This window comes from Aptenodytes forsteri, unplaced genomic scaffold (genome assembly GCF_000699145.1).
Source record: "Aptenodytes forsteri isolate BGI_AS27 unplaced genomic scaffold, ASM69914v1 Scaffold46, whole genome shotgun sequence".
NCBI classification, from domain to species: Eukaryota; Metazoa; Chordata; class Aves; order Sphenisciformes; family Spheniscidae; genus Aptenodytes; species Aptenodytes forsteri.
In genome coordinates, this window is record NW_008794774.1 from 3861566 (window position 1) to 3888659 (window position 27094).

At 38.2% G+C, this 27094-nt stretch overlaps 1 protein-coding gene across 1 annotated transcript in view; it reads right to left on the minus strand.

Annotated features, from left to right (window-relative positions):
• The window catches only part of MPDZ (multiple PDZ domain crumbs cell polarity complex component), an 88948-nt gene that overhangs the window by 7306 nt on the left and 54548 nt on the right, over window positions 1–27094 (minus strand). Inside the window, exons 22-38 of the mRNA XM_019470766.1 lie at window positions 26020–26124; window positions 25116–25211; window positions 24451–24628; window positions 22190–22300; window positions 14671–14833; window positions 13862–14058; window positions 11661–11752; window positions 11300–11390; window positions 10872–10952; window positions 9675–9767; window positions 9508–9582; window positions 7879–8056; window positions 5248–5393; window positions 4827–4910; window positions 4526–4719; window positions 4118–4265; window positions 857–943 (exon numbers count right to left, since the gene is read on the minus strand). Of these exons, the coding sequence (XP_019326311.1) occupies window positions 857–943; window positions 4118–4265; window positions 4526–4719; window positions 4827–4910; window positions 5248–5393; window positions 7879–8056; window positions 9508–9582; window positions 9675–9767; window positions 10872–10952; window positions 11300–11390; window positions 11661–11752; window positions 13862–14058; window positions 14671–14833; window positions 22190–22300; window positions 24451–24628; window positions 25116–25211; window positions 26020–26124 (2119 nt within the window). The remainder of the gene's footprint in view (window positions 1–856; window positions 944–4117; window positions 4266–4525; window positions 4720–4826; window positions 4911–5247; window positions 5394–7878; window positions 8057–9507; window positions 9583–9674; window positions 9768–10871; window positions 10953–11299; window positions 11391–11660; window positions 11753–13861; window positions 14059–14670; window positions 14834–22189; window positions 22301–24450; window positions 24629–25115; window positions 25212–26019; window positions 26125–27094) is intronic.

The following is a 27094-nucleotide window of genomic DNA, read 5'->3' on the forward strand; positions in this document are numbered from 1 at the left end:
TTTTCCAACCTTAATGATTCTATGATTCTATGAACTTAGATTAAGACCATCCAGAGCCCGCATGTATTCATCTTGTTTGGCACTACCCATTTTGAAGAGAGCCTAACATTTCAATCCTATACAGTCTTACCCTGCTCACTGGAAACTGTTTAATTATGATTTGTCTTAAAACTATTTATCTTCAGTACTTAACGATCTACATACCCAGTTTATAACCAGAGAAAGTTCTAAGGTAACTTGTGAGCTCTCAGAAACATAGCTCCTACTGGAGACAATCACGATGTGAGCTGCTATCACATGAAGGATGCATTCAAATGCAGAAACTGATGTGAGTTTGTAATGCTCCACCATTAGACCAACAATAACATAAATAAACTTGAGAGAAGCCTAATGGAAAGGGTGCAGGTTTCCTGCTTCTGATGACCAAGATTATGGTAAGAATATGCAGAGTGAAGAAATTCACTACGTTTACAGAAACAATACTCCGTTGCATACCAAGCACTCCTAAAGTAACAAAGAGGTTTAAAGTTCACTCCAACTTCTTCTGATATTGATGAGAATCAGAGCTCTCTGCTTCCCAGGCTGGAGCCATAAAAACCAGACGAGGCAACACAGCAAAGCCATTTCTGGAACACATTTTTGGCTGGACCATGTCTTTAACAGATACAATGTGCTAAAGTGAACATATAAAATGGTTACCGAAAAGCTGCAAAGTACATAAAAACTCCTACTTTTCTTCACCTTGGATCAGGTAGGTGGAAAATCATTGTCATCATAAACACAAATCTTTTTATTTGCTTTCATTATTTAACCACATTTTATTTCTTCCAAACTAAACACTTTTACAGTTACACACCTGGCTGCTCTGGGATGTTCTCCTCTCAGAGTGGAATGGACCAGCTTTTATTCTTCCGACCTCTAGTCTTACCGTACCTAATGAACACTAAAGAACCAGTCATTTATAACACATCTCTTCTGTCTACAACATTAAAGCCTGTGACAATATTTAAGTCACTTATTAGATGGTGGAAGATGAAAAAAATATGGACAGAGGGGAAAATAACAGGCTAACAACCCTGCGATGAGCACTGAGCAGACAGAGCTCATGGCAGGATCAGAGCCACACGAAGTAAGTACACCATGGTATTCAATACTGCACAGGGTGCTTTTTGGATTAACCAGTATTACAATACAGGTGTGAAAACTACACAGGAAGATTAATTCTGTTACCTTTCACTTAACAGGGAGTAGTTTTGGTTTCTCAATTATAATGTCAACATATATTTTCAAGATGGCATTTTTCAAGGAATAGTGAAATTGACTATTTGCACAATAAGCACTAAAAACAGTACCACATCTCAAAGTATTAATCATTATTTCTGTTGATATGACTGAGAACACGGTATTCAAACTGGTAGGTAGTCATCTCTCTCCCACTCTTGAAATTATCTGTTACTCTGGATCCATACCAATGTAACTAAAGAAATTTTGGGCAGGATGTTTTTCCAAACATCCATCTATAGTTTAAGTGACCTTTCTGCATCTGACTCCCAACAGGAAGCTGGGTCATATGGACTGTTTGCACATCGGAAGATCCTTCCACTACTCTTTAAGCTTTTAATTATACTATTGAGTATTTACATGTCTGCATAAAATGCATGTCTCAGAAGAAAATTCAGCCTGCAATCAAATATTTAGAAACCAAGACATTAGGCTGATTTTGGAAACAGATAGGTAAGTTATCATCACAAACAACATTTAGAAAACTGGACTTCCGAAGTAACACAAGTAGTGTCAAAAGAAGACCACCTATCTGCAACGTATTCACATACAGAAATTTCAAAGTTTTGTTGCTATTTTGCTTTTTCTTCTTTGTTCCATGGGAGTTGTTAGTATGAACTCCTGTATCCAAAGAACTTAATACTACATAAGTTTGCCTTCATTTATCATGCTTTAGCTGCATTACCCTAAGAGAGGTTCAGGTATTTGTCAGAAAATTCACAGTAAGAAATAGACCAATATATCAAAACCAACAACAGGACATACCCATTCAAACACGATTTCCATACCTCATATCCTGTTGCTATTCTCTTACGGGTGACACTAAAAGAGATTTATTACTAAATTGCTTTTTATCTTTTAAATAATGTTGACTTTTCTCTATGTCCTGGGAAAGACTTGATCAGGGCTTAGGCAAAATCATTCTCTCCTGCTTGTATGAACTGACTCGTATTAAACCATACAGACAACTCTTATCCAAAATGGAAAACTGAGGAAGTAATCTATGCATCTAAAATTACCACATCCTCACATAAAATGCAAACCCACAAATGAGATTTAGAAGTTATAATGTGTGAAAGCGAGAAGCAATACTTTCCAACTGAACTTGTGAATAAATCAATTCACATTTAGTTTTATTACAGCTTTTTCTCTCTTCCTTTAATGTCCCATTTGATAAATCCGTAAGTCAAATGAGGGGAAAAAATGATAAGCTTTTCACATGTTTTAGGGATACTTAAAAAGAAACACTGCAAGAACAGGCAGAATTCTCAGCCTGACGACACATCCTAGTGGTCTCATGCTACTTAAAATACGTTGGGATTTTCCAAAGATTATAAATAATTTTCTAGCAAAATACATCTCAGGCAATTCAAGACAATTCGCTCCTAGATCTTACTCTCGTGAACGAAAACAGAACTGATACCTGAACTAAAAATGGTGACTGCCTATACGTGAGTGATCATGCTTTACTCCATTTATATTGCATGAACAAAACAGAATCATTAACAATAATATATCTGAGGTATTTTAAAAGCCTCGTTTATCAGGGCTAGGACAATTAATTACAAGTACAACTAAGTGGGATGAAGTATTTAAAACATGAATATACGAATGATAAGTGGGAACTAAGAATCTTCAGTCAGTTACTCCAAAATGCTTGCCAAAATAAAAGAAACTTTCCACATAAAATGGCAATTTTATTTAGAGGAGATGTAAAAGTGCAGCATATGAAGAAGAAACGCACTGTCCTCAGATAAAATAAAGTATCAGGTAAGAACGGAAAAGTACTATTACCCCAGAAGAGTATATTAACGGGTTCACTACCACAACACAGACCAGTTCTGGCATTCTCACTTATGGGCACAGGCTGAAAATACAGAAAAAGTGCTCCTACCTCCCCTTTCTAACCCCCGCCGCCACCTCCCCAAAAGAAGAAAAAAAAAAAAAAAAGCTCAAGGAACTGTTCAAGACCTGGAAAAATATACCTTTACATCTGAGTGCAAAGAAGCATGACTGTGTGTCTATGTATCCAAGAGTCAGCTATGAGTAGTGGCTGTTAAATTTTTTCCAGTGCAAAAAAAAATCCGGTTTTCCATTGGAAAATGCTGACTCGACGGAATCCTTACCATGCAGCAGGAATGTCTCAAAACTCTGGATGGAAAACAGACAGGCTGGCTGACCAGCTGGACTTTCTGCCAGACCACAAGAAATGTTATATATCTGACTTCATTCTGATTTGGAAATAGGGGGAGGACATCCGAAGCACAAAATTTATTGAGAACAGGAATTCTGGTTCCAAGAGCTGCAGATAGGAGTTTACTTCAGTTATCTTTGTGAGAAAGAAATTTCTTATACTATATGCCTTGGTCACTGGAAAATGCATTTAATGGATGTAAGGTGACACTAGACATACGCAGAAAAAAAAGAAAAGATGAACATTATCAACTGTTAAAGTAATCACTTTTTGGCACAACTACTCTGATGAATTCTCCATCATTTAAAATCAGTTCTGCATATCTTTCTAAAACTGTGAGATAGTTAATCAGTTACCAGTTTGTTGGAGAAAATAGAGTGTTAAGTTTTAGGTTGCTCTAGGTAATGGTCTTCTATTGCTCTATAAACATATGGCACTCTGCACCACCACTACTCCCATTTTCATCAGGCAAAGTATCAAAATCTGAATGCTCTAGACTTCAGGAAGCTTAAATTTGGATCCACAGCTCATTCTCACTGACATCTGAATAACAGTCTGAACTCAGTCTGAATAAAACTAAAGCCTTCAAAAAATCTGGATCTCAATTCTTCACTTTTATCCACCTTCTCTTTTCCCCAATACCTTTAGCAAAGCTGCAACAGCCTCCTGGTTAGCATTTCGAACATCTTCTCCATTCACTGTCAATATCTGGTCTCCTTGCATTAATCTCCCATCTGTATCTGCTATTCCTCCTTTGACGATGTCTGACACAAACACCCCCGTATCATTTCTGCAAATACAAACATGGATTTTGCATTACAGTATTGTTTAAGGGCCATTTTTATGGCTTGCTGTTGGGAACACAATGAACATTGTCTCATTTTTCTGTTGAGTAAAGTTGGGGTAATTCCTCTAGGAATGGCCAATTAGCTTAGGCACAAAAATGACATGTACGACTTTCAAGCCCACAGGATCTGAGCACTAGACCCCAACAGAAACATGAGCATGCCCAGCAAGTCCCAGACATTGACTCTCCAGGTACATTCACACCTTTTCCCAACAATACTCAGCCCAAGGCCTTTGCCAGGCTTCTTTTGGAGCTCTATATTGAGTACATCATACATGTCTTCCTCCTTGTACTGGGCCTCATCTCTGTACACAGTCAGGCGAACTTTTTGGGGAGTCTGTCGGAGGACATTTATTGCTTCATCGTGTGTGGCATTCCTGAGGTCAATCCCATTCACCTGCAATGAAAGCATACAATGATAAAGTGTGCAGGACTTTCCAGCAGACAAATAGAAGATGCCTAGCTAGCAAATGACAATAAATGTGACCAAAAAAACCACCACACCTCTAATATCTGATCCCCAGCCCACAGTCTCCCATCTTTAGATGCTGCTCCTTCTTCATATACTTCATGGATAATGATTGCTCCCTGTGGATAAATAAAACAAAAATAAACTACATGCTGAAAGAACATGCCCCTACTGTGAACCAAGAGCAACTGAAAATTCTTACTATAATTCATCAGTGATAAACAAAACAGTCAGATGTATGATGAACAAATTACCAAAATATTTAAGAAGTTCATTTATACTTTCAATTTTAAAAGTGCCTTTTTCTTTTTCTTTCCCTTCCGTCCCCCCACTGGTATCTTTGGTATCTTTCTATAAATGCTACCGGAACAAATGAAGAAAAAATATCTTCTATCAGACATTTTAACTTCAATATTGTTATTTCACTTGAGTGACACACATATTTTTCCAACGAACCAGCAAAGTGTCTGCTCCTCCAACAATGCTCAGACCAAGACCAGTCCTCCCTTTGGAAATATCAATGGTTGTTTCACATCCAGGAATGATGGGACAAGTAGCTGGGTCAGAAGCTAACGTGGCTGGAGTTGAAGACCTGCTTGTATCTAAAACAACAATCAAACAGCCTGGTTACAGTAAGAGGGCTCAGTATTAGAAAAGTGACTTTAAAAGAGCATTTTGAGAGTTCATTGACAGCTCTACAGCAACAGCTGAACAGCTGACCTACAGAGAATGATGCTGCCAACTCTCCCTTTTCCTCAGACAAGTACTATCCTGTAGTTTTACTTGCAGTTGTCCTGTTTTTATACTATTAAGTACCTGGATGAAAGTTCTGAGTTTACTGATAAAATATCACACACAACATGCTGTATTTGTACTATCAAATTCACTCTTACAGTCTGGATAGCCAAAGAAACTATTGTACGCAACAGATTCTATTTAGGACAGAATTTAATTTAAACTTCTATACCAGCAACTATGCAACGCAGATCAGAGATAAATGAAGTACACAGTACTTCATGTCAGCCCTGTACTTTTGCAATGGGTCAAGTCAAGGTCCATCTAACAAAATATTCCATCCCAGACTCAGATCTGTACCATGAGAAAGAATGTTAAGTATGAATAAAATATAGTTGTATTTCACAAGTCCAGCAATCCATGGTCAAGTCAAAAGTTTTACATGCATCATTATATTTAGTGGCCCTCAAAAAGAACTTTTTTACACCAGTCCACTTTTTAACTGGCCACTGACACAACCTTTGGAAGCAGTAAATTTCGTGGTGTAAAGGTATATTCTCATAGTGCAAACATATACGGATGGCATCCTTATGTAGCAATTTATCTGTAAATTCAGTATCTCTTGTATGTCACAAATGGATCTTTGCTTCAGTATTGCAGTTAGTTCTGTATCCTTCAAAGAAAAAAAAAAAAAGCTAAAAATACTAGAAGAGAAGGGGATATTGTGTAGCAACTAAAGGAAAGAATCAGCAATCAAAATGCCTGGGATGTTCAGACTCTCTCTATCAGTGATGTCCTCTATGCTTTAAAGAAACACCAAAATTACGTTTTTTCCAAAAAGTAAAAACAGGCATCTAAATCCTTTTGAGGCACTTTAAAAGGGCACTGATTAAAAGAAGTTTCACTGAAACTAACAGAGGACTTGACCATTCAGAAATACTCATTTATGTTAGACAAATAGGTATAGTGTGACCAATAGGTCCTGCAGAAGCAGTAAGCCTCAAAACTAAGAGGCTTGTCCTCTGAAGGGAACCAGAAGGGCAATTAAGACTTTTTAAGTGTAAAGCTCCGTGTGAGTACAGAACAGGTTACTCTACTGCTGTTACGCAAATTCTTTGCTTGTATGATGAGCAACTGCTCATGCTTAGTTCAAGCTAAGTAGGGGAGTCAAGGCTTAAGTATAATAATTCTGTCCACAAGGCATAAAATGTACATGAAATACATGAACTGAAGAACTGGGAGTCTTGGTATGCAAGGTTGACCTCAGCTAAACAGCTGCATCAGTATTGGACCAAAAATTGCCTACATAGCTCTGCTGGAAACACCGAAGTTGGGTAGAGATGTAGTACAAATCAGACCAATAGGGAAAAAGTAGATGGGTTGTTTATTTGGAAGGAATCTGTCCAGAGAAAACAAGGTGCAGGGGCAGCAAAAAGGTGGGCTTGGTAAAAAAAAGATGGGGAATAAATTATAAAATCAGGTGGAGAACCAAGATGAGGGAGATCTTCCAGTTGGGTTGTGGATGCCTGTAAATGGTAGTGAAGCCAAGTTGCAATCACAAATCCCCAGGATGCTGGAGGGAGCACTGCTGAAATTTCCATCAGGTCTTTATCCCTAAGACTTGGTGTGGCAGGGTGGAGATGGAAGGGATAGACTTGGACAAAGCAATAGATTTTACCCCAAAACTAAATGCAGAAGGGAAGACAACAGACTTACTACCTAGTAGGTCTCCCGTGTGTTTCTTAAGACTTCTTTATAGCAGTATAATTGTGTATCAATAATATTGCTAGTAATAAGCAATAGAAATGCAACTCAGTAATACTTGCAGTGATGTACATATAAATTAACTGTGTTGTGTGCTTTACTCAATTAAGTTATTATTAGCTTCTTAGTAGTGTGTTGCTTAACCAATAACCATCATCCATCAGTAGCACCTTGACTCTCCACTCTAAAGGGGGAGAGTCAAACGTGGCTAGTCATAAATGGCAAGACAGTCTCAATGATTTCCCTGTTCTAGGAAAGATGCCATGACTTTTCTCCCTCATTTAAAGGAATGCCTCCCACTTAGTTCTAGACAACCATGACAGAGGCACCTGCTGCACAGCCTTTGGAAGGCAGGAGGAAATCCCTCCATCCTCCCGCCTCTACAACAGGCCAGTGGGAAGGCAGGAGTTAGTTCTTTGGTGTGGAGCCTCACTGCTTTATTTAGATGGATCTGTAATCCATAAGTACTAGAAAGTGTAACTCAGAAGACAGCTGAGTGCATAGAAAAAGAGAAAACTTGTTTACAAGCTGGATCTTCATTTTTATGTCACAACCCCAGTGAAGATAGACACACAAGGAGAACGCTACTTTTGACTGCTTCTGGTTCTGGTGAGCTTGAAGAAGGGACAGTTGCTGGCGGCTGCATATTCCTCCTCTCTGCTGGGGCAGTGCTGGAAGGGACTGGTGCTGCAGTCAGGCTATCCGTCTCTGCTGAGTTGATTGTAAGCCTCACCATAGTTTTGGATGTCTTCAGGAGACTAATAAACTGAATGATAAAGAGAAAAGCTGGTGAAGACTGTAACTGGACTGTTCAGTTGTAAAACAAAAATAAAGCAGAAGAACTGTTCTGCAAACTGGAGCAACAAGTCACAATCCTGCAGGTTTTCTTGGTAATGAACAAGGACAAATATTGATGGGTTTTTATAAGAAACAGCAATAGAGTTAAGTGTGGGCCAGACCTGGCTTATGTTAACCAAGTAGCTTCCATGAAACTTCGCCAAACTATACCAGACAAGAATTTGGCAGTCTTTTGATGGCTTCTCTGGACAAAATCCTATGTTTATAGCAATTATTAGAAAAATTAGAAAACCGGTATTGTCTTTTAATGCTTGGGTGGAGCCCAATTCTGATCCCACAGAAGTCAAAGCCAAAACATCTATTGATTTAAATAAATATGCTACTGCCATCCTAGCTCCTTAATCAGACGCACAGCTGGAAGGAAAACCTGAAAATATTATCTGAACTATGGGAAGGAGAGAAGGACACTAGGGTGTAACGCAAAATCTAGTTTAAGGGGATACTGAAAAACCTTCAAAATTAATTGCCATCTCACAGTAAAGACATCAAATCCTGCCGAGACTTTACTTTTCAGTAGAATCAGAAGTATTTTCAGAAATTACTTACTCAATCTCTCTGTCTCTTCTTCCAAGCCTACCTACTTCCCTGCAGACAACTTCACTATCTTTTACTCATTTACTGCTTCAGAGATAGCAGCACATCAAAGAGTAAGATGGATGCCCTCCTAATTGCCCTTTAACAAACAGAAAGTGATCTTCTCATACCTAAAGAAATCACTTTTCTTGGTAGCAAGGCAGGTGCTAGAAAAAAGCCCTCCTTGATTCATTACAGAACCCAAATTGAGTTTGGAGAGCTAGAAGTTAGAAATAAATCTTGTTATTTAGGAATGGAGATAGTTTTCTCCAAAGGGCTGAAATACCAGGCTTGGAATATAATGAGGCCGTTATTACAGACACTCCGCGTGTATAAGCACAGTTCATGACCTGATTTACCAGTGATGCAACTCACCCATGTAAATTTAAACGTATTAATTTTACTGGTTCTTATACTTTTAAAGTGGAGTAGCTATGAAGAGTCATTATTGAGCAATAGTTCATAGCTTTTATCCCACAACTAAATGCCTCTCAGTCATCAGATCTGAACCACAGGGGAAAAAAAAAATCACATTTGTAGCACAGAGATAGACGATTCATGTAGTGCATTAACGTAAAATAGCAGCTGAGCTTTAAATTCAGGCTTTAGCTTATTCTGCAGTAGTTTCGTTATCCAGACAATGCCTGCGGATCTTTGGTTCTTTAGCCAGCTTTGAAAATGAAGTCAGAGTATAGTCACGAAAACCTCACTGGTTTGTTTAAGACACAAGCACCTCCTACTTTAAGTGGTGTGATTTCTGCATCATTCCTGACACTTCAGAAGCACCTTTTCTACTGGATATCCCACAACAATTTCATCATCCACTGCCAGGATCTGATCTCCAACTTTGATTCGTCCATCCTGGAAACAACACAGAATAAAAAATATGAGCTCTGGATGCTACTCCAAAAAACATTTTTCATTCCCTACTTGGATTTTAAAAGTTTTCACACCTTTGCTGCTGCACCATGATCTGTTAAGCTCTTAATAACTACTCCATTAATTGTGTCTTCTTCACTAATGGCAATTCCCAAGCCTCCTTGATCCTGGGGCAAACAGAAAAATGCAAATGGTTAGGTACTGTGTTTATCAAAATGTTAGAATACTGAAGACTAGTGAGGCCTGCAGACATAACAAAAGTTTGGGTTTTCACAATGCATCAATATTTTTGTTTTAAACTAATCTATTTCTGAAATAGATTTTGCCAACCTACAAACACTACATTGGCTACCAAGATAAATCTGAAACACTTCTAAATTCAGAACCACTCCTTTGAAACTTACAAGGTCAACTGTGATTCAGTTTTTAAATTCATAAATATAAGTAAGAAACACAAAATACTTGGAAACTATGAACTGAGGTAAGTAAAACTTCATGATATAGGTTAAATTCATTATTTGAAACCACAGAAAAAAATAAACACAGGAGTGGAAAATACAGAGGATGGAAAAATGTATGCTTTTCCCATGAAATTAGTAGATGTTTGTGGCAAGTGAAATTTCCCTAATGCTTTGACCTAGAATTAAATCATCCAGATACCATCATCTGTAAGATATTCTCCTGGTTAATAATGGAAGGCTAGATGCCTTCCAAGGAGAAAAACTTACCAACAGTTCACAAGTCTCTATCCTTATGTCCACCGAATGCAACTGTCTTCTCCATGTCAATAAGCAGGAGCGGCAATTTTTCCACCCTCCTTTGGGAGCTTTATAGTTACAGAACACCTGGCCATTTTCTCCCAGCCGCACAATTTCCACTAAATATGCATGTTGTTTGGGGGATCTGGTGCTTATAATCTGCTAATTCATCTACTTTGAACAACTAAGGCAATGATTTTACCTGAGGCACCACCAGCAGCTGGCACCAAAAGTTTTGCAAATAGGACAAGAGGAGACTTATTCCGGAGACACAGAGCAATTGGCAAATTTATGTGAAGTTAGAGAGACTCATGAGGTTGCCAAAGACAGTCATTATGTCAGGAAAACTTTGGGGTCCATTCACAAATAGGAAGAGAAGACCTCTAGAAATCTCTATTCTGACTTCCAGTAAGCAAGGGACAAAGTTTGTTTGCCATAAGAGGGTCTCCATTATAAAAAAGCAATCTAGTGAATACAAATGTGGCTGATGTAAATTTAATTTTCAGCACATACCTTAGGAAGTTCCACATACTGAATGTTTTTACGTGAACTGAAGTCAGAACAAGCACTGGAGTTTGCAGCACTGATATCAATCTAATAGAAAATGAAAACATAACTCTGAGCAACTATATTCAACATTTTACATCAAAATAAAGTAGCACACAAACATTTAAAGTGGGTCTGATCTTTTTCTGGATTCATTTAAACTGCTATAAACCTATTCACATGAAATGTTAGATTTACTTCACAGTTTAGGTGAACATAAAGTAAAACAGAATTGAGCATAGCTGTACTAAATTTAGCAGCTTTATTAAAATCTCATTTGTTTTTCCCTTGGATTTCTTTTTCTTTTGTATTATTTGCTAAGCAGACAGGGCAATCCTCTATCGAGAACAATGTTAGTATCTCAGTCAAATGAGAAAAACAAAAATTTACTTTACCTCTTGATGTTGAAGACTCCCTAAAGTACACTGTGAAGCCTCTATTGATTTTGCAGGGCAAACAGCCATCTGATTTACTGCATCTTTATTTCTACAATAGATTCAGTTAAGAATGTAGTAGGAATGTAGTAATACAGTACCATATTTCTTAGAACACGTTTAAGTCCAGCCCCTTCTTTTACTTTATTTCTGGCACTCACAATGCGAGTATCAAAACAGAAAACTCAAGACATATTTACAACTACTAAGAACTGGGTTCAAAAGCACATCTACCTTACCAAAATTAAAACAGAAACACTGTGGAAAACCTGAGCATATTAAAAATAAACCTTTTTTAGCCAAACCTTTAACCAGAACTTACCTGATAAAGATTATTTTTACTTTAGATGGTGCACATTTGATTATTGAGGAAGCATTCTGATGAGTCCTTCCGTAGAGTATTTGCCCATTTATCTATACAAAGCAAGGTATCAATTATTTCTCAAAATATTTTAATTCTCTGAAACTAATTTTCAAGCCTTAAAAAAATCCACTATCCCACATGACTGGCTAAAGCAGAAATTGTATTAAAATAACAGAGCATGTTCTGTCCTGCTTTCACTCTCTTCTTCCACTAAAAAATTCCTTATAGTTTGATTTCAGACTAACACTGTCACAGTGCTAAAAATGTCTTTCTTTGAGTTATACTGGGTTGACTTGGCATATCATGTATTTCCACTTGCCATTGAACACCTCATGACTGATGTGGTGATAAAGCAGGACCATGGGAAATTCTAACCACAACAAATAAATGAATTGCTTATGTCTAGCACCAAGATTGCTATTACTTATTGAAACTCAGCTCTGAGCCAGGCACTTTATACACAGGAGTCTGAACACTGATGCATTGACAATCCCAAGATTTGACCTGACAATCATTATCTTCATTTGGCAGAGTCGACTCACTGAAACCCCTTGAAGCTCCTATGATTCAGATATGATTGGAGGTATCAGCGTGAATTTGCAGAATAAGGCCATTATTCGCTCACATTTTATTAGTTGCATTTGTTCTTGGAAATGGAAAACTGCAGTGCAGAAGTCCACTCTAAGACAGGGGAAATGACTGGAAAAGGACAGCTTGGACCTACACAAAGGGAAAATAATGCAACACACACTGAGGTAGTACTAATAGAAGCAGAGAAGCAGAGAAACAGCGAACAGTGAGCAACAGATGCAAGACACTGAACTGAAGGCTGAGCATAACAGCAACCCCTCAGCTCCCACGCAGGCTATGTCCACCAGGCATCGTCACAGGGATATTGAGCCCTATCATTTACACTGGAGGTAACAATCCAGATGCAGCCCTGCTTCCAGGGTTTGCCATGGGCATGTGAAGAACCATGGTCAGGCTGTTGGCTGGGGGATGGGGCATAGCCCACCACAGCTGATGGACAGCTACTTGGGAACATAAGGAACAAGCTTAGGTGTCTCCTCTCAGAAGAGGTTGAGACAATCTCTCAGCATCAGTTTGCAGGTTTACAGCGTTGACAGTAAACAAGGAATCACATGAGAGCAGACTCAGTCAGATGTGTTTCAATGTGTTCTGAGGATACTCAGTATCTGCAATATCAGGGTTTTAAAAACAGACATTTTAACTGATTCAAGAGAACCGTCTAGCAGGTGACATCGGACTCTGCAACTAACAGGTCCCTCCATGAGACTACGTCCACAGTGCCACAAATCCCTTAGTTTCTCTCCTAGCCTGCAACTGCCAGCCTACATAGTTTAATCTCTAACTTCTCCCTCAAGTTTTGTTCAGTTTGACCATTCCCTCCCTCTACCATCTCCCCAGTGCATCCTCAAACACCTCCACATAGTTTTGAAGTTACACAAAGCATTTCTGTGAGGATAATGTTACCTACTGTTATCAGAAAGAATGGGAAAAGCTACAACAGAGAATACATCTGCAAGTATCATCAAATGAACTGCGGTAATACAAAAATATACCTTAAGCTCATATACATACTGGGAATGTTAGCTGCACATTCAGCAGTTGGGTCCCTCCACAAAGCCACTAGTAAACAGCCCGAATGTGTCATGAGATAAAAGTCCACAATACAAATGGACCTGTTCCTGTTTCCCCAATTCAATTTCCATTTTAGATGTTACATAACCTAAAAATATTCTGATATTATCACACTTCCAGTAGACAGAGAAGTAATTAGAAAGTCTGGAGCACTCCACAGATGGATGGACTAAAGGACTTCAATATTTTCCATGGTCTGCAATGCATTGCCCTTCCATACATCTCTGTAACCCAGAAACTGCTGTCATCCCCCATTTTTATCCATTTGAAATACACACACACATTTACTCAGTACTACTATAACCAGGAAAAAAAATCCCAGCTGTGACTATTTGGCATACACCAGAAAGAAAATCTGGTAGCACAATGATGTCAACTTGGATAACTTGGGGATTTCAAAGTCCATTGAAGAACATCTACATTGCAGCAAGAATCTAATATTTTAGTGCATTTTAAGTCAGTATGTTCAGGTTTCAGTATAAATTGCAAAAACTCACCTCCAGTAATTCATCTGCAATCTGTAACCTGCCATCTTTGCCAGCTGCTCCATTTGGATCAATTCCCACTATAAAGACACTCATCCTGGATCGGTCTTTGTTACCAGCAAGGCTAAGTCCCAGACCTGTCCTTCCTTTTTCCAGCTCAATCATGTGTAGCTCCCCCAGTAGATTTCCATAGCGTTGCACGATCTTTTCTAAATGTAGAAGTGTGGACAGCAGAGGTTGGATTTACATTAGAAAGTTTCACAAGTCACCTAGAGACTCAAGATCAGTGTCCAGTGGGCAGTATCTGACATAAGAATCCCAAACGGGATGAGAAAATTTTAAAGTGTACACCACACTTTCTTTTAAGCTAAGTCTTAGGTGATTTATAATAGTATTTCTAGTTCCTTGTTTTCCTTCTAACTTCAGAAAACTTTAAAACTTCTCTTAAAAAAAGACTTTTCACACATAAAAGCAATAATCTTCCCTCCAGTAACACTGTCAGGTAACAGAAGCTATCACATCAATCACTGCCATCAGTTACCTAGAGTACCCTTAAATTCTTCAAGTAGTCCTACATGTGAAACAGTGAATCTGGACCACAGAGGAAAACAGAGATTGCAGTGCAGTGAAGAAGAACAAATTAGTTTTATATTTCACCATGTGCATCTGACCAAGCACAGCTGAAAGCTGACAGGAACACTTAACACCAAACCACGAGGCACATGAGAATGAAGTAGTTCAAACTGGACCCCCCATATCTTCTGCTACAGTGCTATTTCAACACTGAATATTTCAAACATTATCACAAAGGATAAACTTACTCCAGCTGTAACCGAACTCATCCTCCTTCTCCACATCCTCTGGGACTCTGCTAAAAGATGACTGTGCAACATCACAGCTCATTCCTGAAAATGCTGAAGGAGGGGGCAGAGGCAAGTTACAAAGCGAAGTCTTTTCTGGCTCTAAATCGGACTGACTGAATGCCTGTGGAGAATAAGAAAAATGCAGTGGCTAAGCAGATGCAGACTCTGTGTAAGGCAAACTAGTATACAAAAATGTTGAAACGGCAATGGCTATGGCTTTGAAGTTTAAATACCAAGCAGCTGGAATTCTAAATGAGTAACACGGCACAGAAAGGCTGCAAGAGATCAAAGATAGAAACGAACACCAGGCAAGGTAAGAGATAACATCACTCCAAAATGTATTCGGAAGCAAACAGAACTCACAATAAAAGCCCAATTCAGTAAAGTTTTATGTGCCACTTCACATTTCAGAAAAAGTCTCTTACGAAGACTCAAGTGACTTTTTTTTTAATGCCGTATTTGTAAAAGACTTCTACTTCGTTTTATTTTTAAAAGCCACCGCATATAATTTCTTCCTATGATATGCTTTGGAAGCCAAATAGCAGGAAAGGGAAAGGACACAAAGAACTTGGTGCTTTCAAAAATGCCTCCAGAAAAAAGAAAGTAACTGGCATATTAACTGAAAGTTAATAAACTGAAAGTTAAAAAGGACAATTTAAAAACAAAATGAAACAGACGATAACTGAAGAAATCCACAGTAACTGGACTTCTTCAGTCTTATTTACTGGTTTCCTATAAACTGCACAGGGGAGATCAAATAAAGGAGGATACAGATTAAATCACAAAGGAGAAAAATACTTTTGATCTTGATGTATGAGGTCTACTCATATTCACAAAAAGCTAAACGTATAAACACACGACTACTGCAATATAATGGTTAAATGCCCAAATCCACAATCTGGCAAGCCTCCACTCAAGTTAGTTTCCCCGAGAAATATGGACCCTGATCAGGGATTTGGCTAAGTGTTTGTAATTTATATCATTTTGGCTTGCTCAGAGTAAACCTGTAGGCAAGAAACTCGTGTCTGAATATCATCATTCTGAAGCTTGTGCGTGCCCAAGAGACTTTTATACTTGGCAGATCAGCTGTTGATATAAACAATAAAAATTTTAGATGAAAACCAAGAATTTTTTCAACACTGGGATTTTCAGGTGTTGCCCTAGCTTCATAGCCCTGTTCTCATCATTTCAGCTTTCATTACCTCCATTAGCAAAAGTTTGAACACAGTATCTCGGTGCCTCTGGGTGCCAAAAACACTGAGACAATTTCTTCCATCAGAGGCAACAGTGAAATGGATAACAACATACACCTTGGAAGACTTCAATCTGCTTTAAATTGAAGGTATTGAAAAAAACTAGGAAGTTACCAATTTAGTCATACTGAGATTTAAGGAAGGTCCCATCTCTCAGGGAAAATGAGTTACCTTCATTATCTGTATACTTGAAAGATTTAAAGAAAGCGCAAATGCCCTATTTCAGTTCCCTCATTCTGCTTCTGCTTGAAGATTTTCCTTTCATTCAGTAACTTGTTCTAGGAGGTTAACGAAGAAGTCATTAAATGTCAGAAGTGTGGGAAGTTTTAATATGGCACCCAAGCCAATCATTTGTATAAAAAATGCCATATAAATGCCATTGATTTTTTGTATCATTATATCAGTCACATTGATCTGTGCTTCAAATCTAAGACAATGCCATCCTGCTGAGATGATACCTTGCGTCACTAAACTTCACGTAGGAATTATTTACAGTTTATGCAAATTACACTCTAAAACATGCTAGTAGTTACAGGGCAGGCATAAACCTCAACTGAAGCAGCAAAATTCTAGCAAAGACATTATTACCCATCAGAATCAGAGTAGGGTGGAAACACTACTTAGTAACATTCAAAGTGATTTTTCATAATCAAAAATTCATGTATCCACCACGGAGAAAAGTTGGTGACAGACCTCTACCTCAAGGAGGCGTGAAAGGGAGAGTAGTTCTAGAAACACTAATTTTTCAGAGTGCTTCCTAGAAAGCTACATAACATACTGAAAAAATGAGGAAATACAGTGTGAGAGCAGACCAGATCAGCAGACCTTACAGTAGTCTCTGTGTTTTAAAACCAAAATTAACATATCACTTTAGTGGTAACTCTTGGTAAATGACAGTGTCCAAGAACTTTGCAAAATTACAGAAAACATGACCAAAAAAAAGCACAAAAAATTGCTGTCAAGGACCTCTGGAAGATATGTAAGGTGTGGATGTATGGCTACATCCTGACAGATTAGCACTTATGAACCGCAGCCACCATAATCTGATTGACAAAAAAATGCTTCTTTCTGTACCTCTGTGCCCGCATACATAAACCTGAACGTGTCTGATGTTTAAGGAAATGCTGAAACGAAAGTAAAAGCAAGGCTCTTTTGTAAGAAGGGTAAAAAGGGTGTTACAGTGCCATTTGAGTGGAGGGGACCATGTCCTGCCTCCAGAACTCAGCCTGCCATGCAGGCACCGCCAGCAGCAGAAGCTGGCCCCCGCTGTTTACACACACATAAGACTTTTGCTCCCTGAATCGGGCCACACACAAAAAACCTAAAATGCTTTAACTCATGAAATACTTTCAGTGTGCCACAGCACAGTATTTCATTTAAAATGCAAAGCATCAGACAGTGCATGAACCCATTTGGCTACCAGGGTCACTCTGATCACAGCCAAGCAAACATTAAAAATGGCAGCAAGTTTGGAGCAGTATCACTTTCAACAAAGGAGGCACACGCAGAGGAAGAAGCAGTACTCTGGAAGGTATCACAGGCCATGTACAAACGTACAGCACACATACGGTAGGACCCAATCACTGGAATCAAGACAAACCTTGAATGGTGTGGGAGCAAAAGGGTTAGTTGGGGAACAACGGAAGGTAACCCTAATTGGATTCGATACCTCCTACAGTAACAGAAAACAGCAATCCACATGTTACAGCACCTTGGGCAACACACAGCATTATTAATGAATAACTAATTTTCAATTATGGATTCATTTTACTAACCACAGCAACTTCATTAACTCCATTTATAAATGGACAAAAGTATTTAAGGGGTTATTAAGGACCCTGATTCAGCAAAGTTTCTTACTGTACATGAACCTTAGTTCAGCAGAAGTGGACAGAGATGACAAGAGGCTATTCTTACCTCAATGTTAAAAAAGGAATTATGCAGAAACTGCAAAAACATTAGGTTTTCTCTAAAAATACGTGCAATTTTTTTCCAGAAATACTTTTGAAAATATAGACAATACAAGCCATCATTTATGTTATGCTTCTACTCCCTTTCCTCAGAACTGTAACAAACACAAAGAGATTTCAAAAACACACATGCAATTGTACACCACATATCATATCATAAATGTTCGTTGTACATTCGATACATTTGACAACATAGGAAAATAGATAAAGGGCACAATCACTCCCAAGATGTAGTTAGAAATTATTTTATTAAATCAGAAATGCATGCACATAAGAATTAAGCCTTTATTTATTATTGTGTTAGAGGTTAACTCTGTTCCCAATATGAATAACATGCAGTAAGCACTAACCACAAAAAACAGAATCTAACTTTTTTCATATTTCCAAAGATGTCAGCATCATCTTCATGGTGTATTAAAAGAACTTCCAAGAAGCAGAGGGAAAATATTTTCAGCATCATAAAATGAAAGCTGCCAATGTTTTTTTTCATGCAAAAAGAAAAAAGAGCTATCAAAGCTGGAAAGTCCTAACCACATAAAATGAAGTTCATAGCAGCAAAACACCTCATGCTGATGAGAGAGTTACACTCAGGCAGATATTTTAACATACACCACAGGGACTGATTTTATAATTGAGAACCTACTCTTTGGCAGCTCTGATTAGATCAGATTTAGTGGTTATGATTAATGGAGCTGGCATTTTTTAACTTCTTCAAAACTTTTCTATGTGCACGCATGTCTGTGTCTTTTTAATTCACTACACAGAATTTCCACTCTCATCAGCACAATATTTTACCCAAATTGGCATAAAAGAATTTAAATGCAGAGAGACACTAATGGCAAAGAAGCATACATATAATGTTTGGTGAGTCAAAAGCAGACAGTGTGTCATCATCCAACCTTGTTTGTGTTGAACTGAGAAGAATCAGCAAATGGGTTAGTGCTGCTGAAGACAGCTGGCCTACAGAAAAGACTGTTCTGCGGGAAAGGCAGGGAAGGGTTCTAAGAGGAAAACATAATAGAAACTAAGCAAAAACATTTTTAAATTAACCCTTTGTGACTCATGAAACAAAACATATTTATGTAGCAGTTTGTGCTAACCAAGCAAGGTCCGCTTCCTGCACTTTGCTACAGACATGGGAAGGTAAGCAAAACTGTATTTGTCCCATGTTTGTATCATCAGCTATGTTTAGCAGAGCGTAGAGGAAAAGCACCGATCCTCATATCTGTTCTACCCCACAAAGTGCATAAAGTGCAGAATTCAGCAGCATGAACAACAGAAAATTTACTTGCTGTGCTATTTGTACAATTTCGTCTAAGCATCTCAGCATTTGGGATACTCTTACACAGTTAATTATAAAACTGCGGATTTCTGGATTAGAATAAACACAAATCTTTGTAATAATGCAGCACGTTTAGTTATATTTTGAAAACCACAGATTAATTCTCATAATTTGATTTACCTCTTGTGGTAACACACTGTGTATTTCGCAAAGAGAAGGTTTAGTAATATTAGGCGTCTCTAAACAGACTTAATATCTAGTAATAACTTTTACAGATCACTTTGTGTGTGCATGCATTGATAATTTTCTGAATTTATAGTTTAATGAAACTAAATTCTCTGGTCTTCTCCTTAAACAATGCAAGGTACTTCTTTATTATTATTTAACACAAAAAGAGTTTTCATATTTAGACAAAATTAAAGGATGTAATTTGACCATTTATATTCCTTACGCAATTTTTGTACTGCACTCTATTTTGAGATCAGAACCTGTTTAATAAAGAGGGGACAGCTCTCATTTTGCATAGTATGCTGGAAATACTGTTCAACGTATACTTAACAGTAATTTCTACACTAGGCGTATCCATCTGGCAATTGCCTAAATGTCTTAAGGCTGTAAGTTTAACACTGCTGGAAAATAAGCAGCATGATAAGTGGAAAGGAATGTGAAAGGTTGCAGCATCAATTGATACATTTATATCACGGTAATTTAATCCAGATATACGTTGCTGTTTAAAAATTTTCTTAGAGCATTTTGGTTTTTTAAATGCTCCTGAAAATACAAAATGCATCCCTAAACGTTTATTCTCAAATATCATTTTGCAAAACAAAATGTAATGTAATTTGGTAAGACAACATATGTCTTGGTTCCACAGTATCTTCAGTAATGAGAAAGTAGAGCTGTGCATGAACAAGGTTTCTTCACTGGCGAGTCACTCAAAGTCAACAGTCAGTTTCCCTACAGTACAACAAGATTTTCTGTTTACACATGCGGTTCATATTTGATTCTGTCTTGAGAAGTTTGGGAAAAGTAATTTGCCAGTGTAATGATCCTATTACACTTTAACAATTACATTTGTCATCTGCATAAAGTTTTAAATCGTATCTTGATGAAATTTTAAGCAACTAAAATAAGCATCACAAACATTTTGTATATAAACAGTGAAATCCTAGTAAAAGAGAAAATAAGAGATCAGCCACCGTAATTCAAAATCTTGCCTTTTGTATTTTGTCATGATGGCATAGCACCTAAAATACTACTGCTAGCTCAAGTTCTAATCCATGCAACAGCATTGTATTAATATGGACTGACTACCGTGATAAAATATGGAACATTTGAGTTTGCCTAAACAGTTAGGTTTTAACCAGCGTGCCTGAAGCATATGTTCTTGCACAGCCTAGGACAAGAAAAGCAAATGCTAAAATAAAGGGTATTTTTCCTTTTACTGTTTTTTTTTCAAAATAAAATGTAGAATAACAGGATTTATTTTACCTTCTTTGTTTTTTTTCTTTTTTTCAACTAACTTGTGTTCAGCATTTTATTAATGTGTCCAGGATGCTAAGGCATCAGAAACTAGCTAGCATTTCCTATAGCATAATGCTGTAATCCTACAAATTGTCTGGGACCACAACCATGGTGATAGATTAATTCTTACTCAGAAATACCCAGAGCAGGAAACACAGATTTGATAGATAACTGCTTGCTAGCAAAACTATCAACTAGCCTTTCACAGTCCATTTGCATTATTTGGGCTATTCTGGAGTACACTTAGGACCTCTTTAACTACTACAGCAGCCTGAATGAAGAAAACAAAAGGGAAGAAACTGACTCATTAGCAACAAGTCATTTGAAACTACCTTGCTAAATACACAGCCCTATCGTATTAAATATAGCTACTGTGTGCAGGCAGCTAGCTATCTGGGTGACTGCACATGAATGAAGGCAGGAAATTCCCTTAGAAGATCTTATTATAAAGTACAGATGCAAGTTTCAAAAGATGAAGACAATAAATATAATGCCATTTACAAAGATCACAACACAAAGCATGTGTACAGTAAGAGCATTTGCAATGTTTCTGCTTACAGAGAAACAAGGGTTTGTTAATAAACAGTCAAGAAATAATCAACAAGCTTAATAATTGGAAACTAAAGAGAACAAAGAACTACAATTAAAAATAGCAAAGGAGCATTCTCTAAATAAAAGTAAGTTGTGATAAAGTAATGGCATCATTCCCATCCCAAATTGACCTAAACATTCAGCAGTGGCAATTTTGTTCACATCATAGCAAATGCAAAAGCCTTACTTTAGTATCTTGAATACGAATAACCAACATTCAATAGAGCTTTTTCATGCAACTTTACCTTAGATGACTGACGGTAAAATGGGTTAGTAGTTTTCTGCCCACAGGGAGCAGAAGCTGAAGAAGGGCTATAAAGAGACTCTGGCTGGGGAACAAGAGTTATGAGACAACTAGTAAATAAACATGCAGCTTACACAGACTCTACAATGAGGAAGTTTAGTTTCTAGTGATGCAAGCAACATATATTAAACCTCAGTAGCTTTTGTCTGCAATGTCCATGCAGCTTAGTGACGGAAAACTTCCACGTACTTCTAGGTCCTTTCATTAATGTCCAATGAATTTTTTAACAAGTGCTGTGTTTCTGCATGCGCTCCTCAGACATGCTGTCAATCTCTAAGAGTTGGTTTTACTTAAGACTCCTACTCTGCCCCCCAACAAATTATCTTTCTTGAGGCTTTTCAAAATAGTTTGAGGACGGCGTGCTGGAGGGTAATTCCAAATCCAAATCGATTTCATTCTAAATGGAAATAATACTTAAATCAAATCTTTGTTCCTAAAATAGCTGAGATGGAACTTTCAGGATTAAATATCCCATTCCCAAACACCAACACCTTGAACATTTGTTTCATCTATTACTATGTATTACATCTCTTTTCATATTCTTTATGCTTACCCTTGGTCTGCTTATAATGCTCTGTACCATAAAGACTACAGGATTGCCTGCCTTCCGTATGGCTTCCACAGCTTGTTCGTGGCTGGCATCTCTGAGGTCAATTCCATCCACCTGTAATTGGAAGGCCTCATCTTAACATGGCAAGAAGCTACAAGAATCATGAGTAAGCTTTGGGTTTTGGTTAGGGAACTTTTACTAAAACCTAAGCCCAAACCTCCGTTACTGGTGGAAAGGTTTCTACTGACTTGGCCTGAGGTCCCTCACACACAGGTTTGAGATTTCCAAGAGCACTGAAAGGACATCAAATAAACATTCTCTCATAGGTTTGAAAACATGTTTTTCAACATTATTGGTTCAGGCTCCATATGTTTTCCCACAGGCAATATAATAGAAGAGATATGATAATAAGAAGAGATAAGGTAATCTGAAGAGAGTGGTAGCATTTGCCAAATACCGCTTCCTGTAAATCCTATCTCGGAATAACCTACCTCCCAGGACTTTATGAGATTTACAAACTGAACCTTGTAGGTGCTGGAGGGGCTTTCATTATGGGGTATTATGTCAGTACAGTGTACTTTTTTTTCCTTTCTTTTCTTTTTTTTTTTTAAAGCAAGATTAGACCAATTTTAGCTACTAGACGCTTTCCCCAGAAGTTAAATTTTTACATCAGAGCTGAAAAGTTTTCTCTCTTCTAGAAGAAAGCATTTACAAAGGATGGCTAAGGACAAATTTTTGCCTGGTTGCTTTTCTTCATGCTTTCGTATGTATTGGTGTGTAAAATGGTTTGTCTTGCGATCCAAGTAAGAACCATGTTATGGTGAGGTTAGCATCAGTAAAGCATTCTCACAATGACCACAATAAAAGCTAGAAGCTAACACAGAAAGGTTATTTGTTAGTGGCAATTCTTGCACACGAAGTTATATAATGAGGATTACCCCTACCTTTTTAACTGTCTAACTCTACCCTAAACTTAACCATCCAATGTAAATATAGAACGAAAACAATCTGAGAGAGAAAATTCTATACCTATGAGGAACTGAACAATAACACTAAGGCTCTGCGACTCCCCATGTCTGAAATACTGTATACACTAGTAGAGAGAAAAGCCTAGATATGCCACAACTTAAGAAACTGAAATAATCCATTCAGAAACAATCACATTAACACAACATTAATTACTTTATTTCACTCACCCATTTCAACTTCTGCAAGCATCATTGTCAGAGACAATTGCTGCATTCATAAAAATCCAGGTATTCAGATACAATGAATGTTTTTTAACTTTGTGGCCATCAAGCAAAATTCCACCTCCCAACTTGTTATACACTGGAAACTCTTCAATCCTGTTGTAGAAAGTGCTACCTATATTAAGGTATTAATTCAAGATCCTTTATATGGATCTTGTAGCAGATGGTAAACTGCAGTTTAAGTATCACCATGTAAAGCAAGCCCAGTATGATCCAGGGGAAGCATCACCATCACCCTGCCTGTTACGTTCTTACTGATGGACAGTCAGCTAAGGACATCCAGCAGGGTGAAGAGGAGTGCAGTTCCTAATGGCCTGACACTGGAGACGGGATAATGTCTGACTTACTGATCATCATCACAAGAAAGACACATTCCTTTCAGAATGTTCATTCTTCAGTATCTTTAAGTGAGAAAGCAGAAGTGGCTGCGTGAGCACAGGATTGGCTAAGCAGAAGAGAAATCTAGGTAAATTCTTCCCTGTAACACCACTGGCTACCCTATCCTCAGGCATGGGCACAATGCTCTGAACTTCTTTTGTATCAAATAGAGCTTTCTTCATGTCAGCAGGAAAAAAAATGTGTCTCCCTTAATTCCTGCACAAGATAACCAGATCACATCATTCTTGTGCAAGATTTAAGAGGGAAATAAGCTTGGCATTTATTTGCATGATTTGCTATTCACTGGCCATTTCTGTGGCTATCCAATATGCAAAGGTAAAAGCTTTTAGCTTCTCCAAACTTAAGCTTTTTCCTATACATGCTGGCTTTAAAACAGGCAGGTAGAACTACTGGCTTTGTAGACCCCTGCTCACACAGTCAGTCATCAATGCTTTAGGTTGTATATTCAACTTAAAGCTGTCCGCACACAAACATCAGCAGATGGTACTACACTCTGTATGGCTCAAGTGGTGCCAGCTGGAGCAGTTACACAGCTGTCAGCCCAGAACCACACATCCATCTCAGCAGCTCCTGAGATGCTGGGGGTATTGCAAGCAAAAGGCACTCGGCTAGTACCTCCACAATCCGATCTCCAGTTTTCAGCGTTCCATTTTTGCCGGCTGGGCTGTCTTCCAGGATGTGCTTGATAAAGATCCCTCTCATCACTTCTCCATTACTCAGGCGGCTCCCCATTCCTCGTCCTCCAACAATGCTGATCCCCAGTGACTTGCTAGGCTCTCTCCAGAGTTCAACCCTGTTATGACAAAACAAGGACCAAAGTAAATGAAAATCTGTTGTGATTATGACAGTGCTGCACACTGAATACACCTTGATTTGCACAATGGTTTAAAAACATTCAGAAATAACTCCCCCTTGGAAAGTTTTGTCTTTCAGTGGGAGTTATCTACTGAATTGTTCAGAAGGTCTGTAATTGTGTCTACTGTTGTTCACTTTATTTTGGATTCTAATCAAAACTTTGAATCCTTCTCTTCATCTCTTCTTGCTGACTCCCAGAGAGTCAGTCTACAAAGATAAATTACTAAAGCAACGAAGAAACTGCTAGATTGCAGGGATTTAGCCCAATGGCAGTAAAAACCAACAGTGAATTACTCCAGCAATGCATAATATACGTAAGTGCAGCAATTCTGTAGTTTTCTTATTTCTCTTAAAATATATTACCGGTTTCAAAATTTTTGAATTTCAGATGAGATTTTATACTGTGCAACTAGATCTGCACTTACTTTCTGGGCTGGTTCCAGTTACTGAAAGCTGCATTTTGAAGTTCACTTTCTTCTCCCTCCCCCTCTTCACGTTCTGGAAGCTCTGGGAGTTCCCTGCTGATGAACAGGAACATGCAATTCATTATTGAAGAACCCACATAATCCCTGGATTTCACTGCAAAATTTCACGTATTGGATCACCTTGCCAGCATTAGAATTTGTACACAGGATTCGTGTAAGGAACTTCTTTTTCAGATGTCTGTTAGAATACATATTGTGTTTGGGGATTCCCTGTCCACTTGTCTCCACAATTAAGTTGCTATCAAGCAACAACGACAGAATAAAAGACTCTGCATTTTGGAACTAGAACCAAATCAAAGCTGAAGGTAATTACTTATTGTTTCCAAAATGGAAGAAATTACAACAGCAGTGTTCAAAAAGTTATTGCTTTTGGAGATTAATTTCAAGAAAACAAAAATTATTTGTCACTTTGAATATTTTGGCCTGTAACTGTAATGAATGTTTGAAACTCAGAGAAAATGACAGCACAATTCATTCTTTCCAGTATACATTCTGGAAAGACCACCAATGCCAAATTCTCATGTTGGAAGCACTATTTGTGGCGATACATAAATTAAATTGCATGGTATTTAAGGGAAGTTTAGGATGAGGCAGTATTCAATCTCCTTTTTGGGTAGATCAAACACCTATAAAACAGCCTTGTAAAAATGTTGGAAAAACTTGCTAGCCAAAGCAAAAATTGTACTCTGAACAGCTTTTTAGTGTCATGGCTGCTGGTCTGAAGAAAATCATCCATCTTTCAGCTCTTCTAAAATAAAAGTTATCTTCCTGAACTGTGCCAAGTGTATGGAAAGAGTTACATCAGAGAGCCCCACAGGAGAAAAAAGTAAGTCTTTTGACTCACCTGACAGTATGTGAAGGAAAAAGTTCAAGTGGCACAGCTCCCTCTGTCTGTTGTCCCAAACTGGCCCTGTACTCGTCTAAATTTTCTGCTGGCACATACGTAATACTGCAACAAAATGGGACATGATTAAAGTAGCATGAGGACTGCTGGTCCTACCTTTGGCAGGTGTGAGGAACGGATGTGAGGAAGCCACTCAAGACTACTTCATATAGTCATTGACTTCAAAGCCACAATGCTGGTATGTTGGGAATAAGGAGTTATATGAACCCTTTGTGACTTTGTAACAAATGCATTTATGGTCAAATTAGGTAGTTGAACAGCACATAATTTTCTGAGGGCTCGCCACTCCATTTTAAGTAAATGGTGCTTGAACAGTGACAAGAGTGTAACAGACAATCCAGCTTCAGTCAAAACAGAGACTCCTCATGCAAAGACAAACACTGAAGGATCTGTGAGGTGTGAAGCACCATTACCATCCTAAATGCTGGCTGAAAATGCTTCTGGAAGTTGGCTTGCAGGAGGTTTTGTGCTTTCCTGGGCGGTTTTGTATCTATTTTAGGTTTCTATGCTTTTGGTGAAAAATACTGCATGGGTTTGTACATACAAACGTGTTACAGCACACCACCTACGCCACAGGGAGCAATCCCCTGCTCAACTCCTTCCTCTACCCCTTTATGCACTTCCAGCCAGCTTGGGACAGTCAGACAGTCATGTTTCACCAGCCAAATGACATGCAGACTCCTGAAGCCCTGGTGTGACCCGATCATGTTTGAATGCCAGAAACAGAAATGGCCCAATAGACTGGGGAGGGGGAAACAAAGAGAAGGATTAAGGCATGAAGAACATTTCTTAAAAAACTTCCCTCTACAGGCAAAAGGAAACCATGAGCTAAACAGGGCTACTTAGATGGCTCTCCTTTAACGATGCTTTGCCTTCTTAAAAACCTTTAGTTGTTCAATAAGCAGCTTAGCTATCAGATCCAAGTCTGCCAAGAAGGCTGATGGAAAAAGAACACCAAAAAAATGGCTGTCCTCCCATTCATCACATGGTTAAAAGAAATATGAACATATTTCCC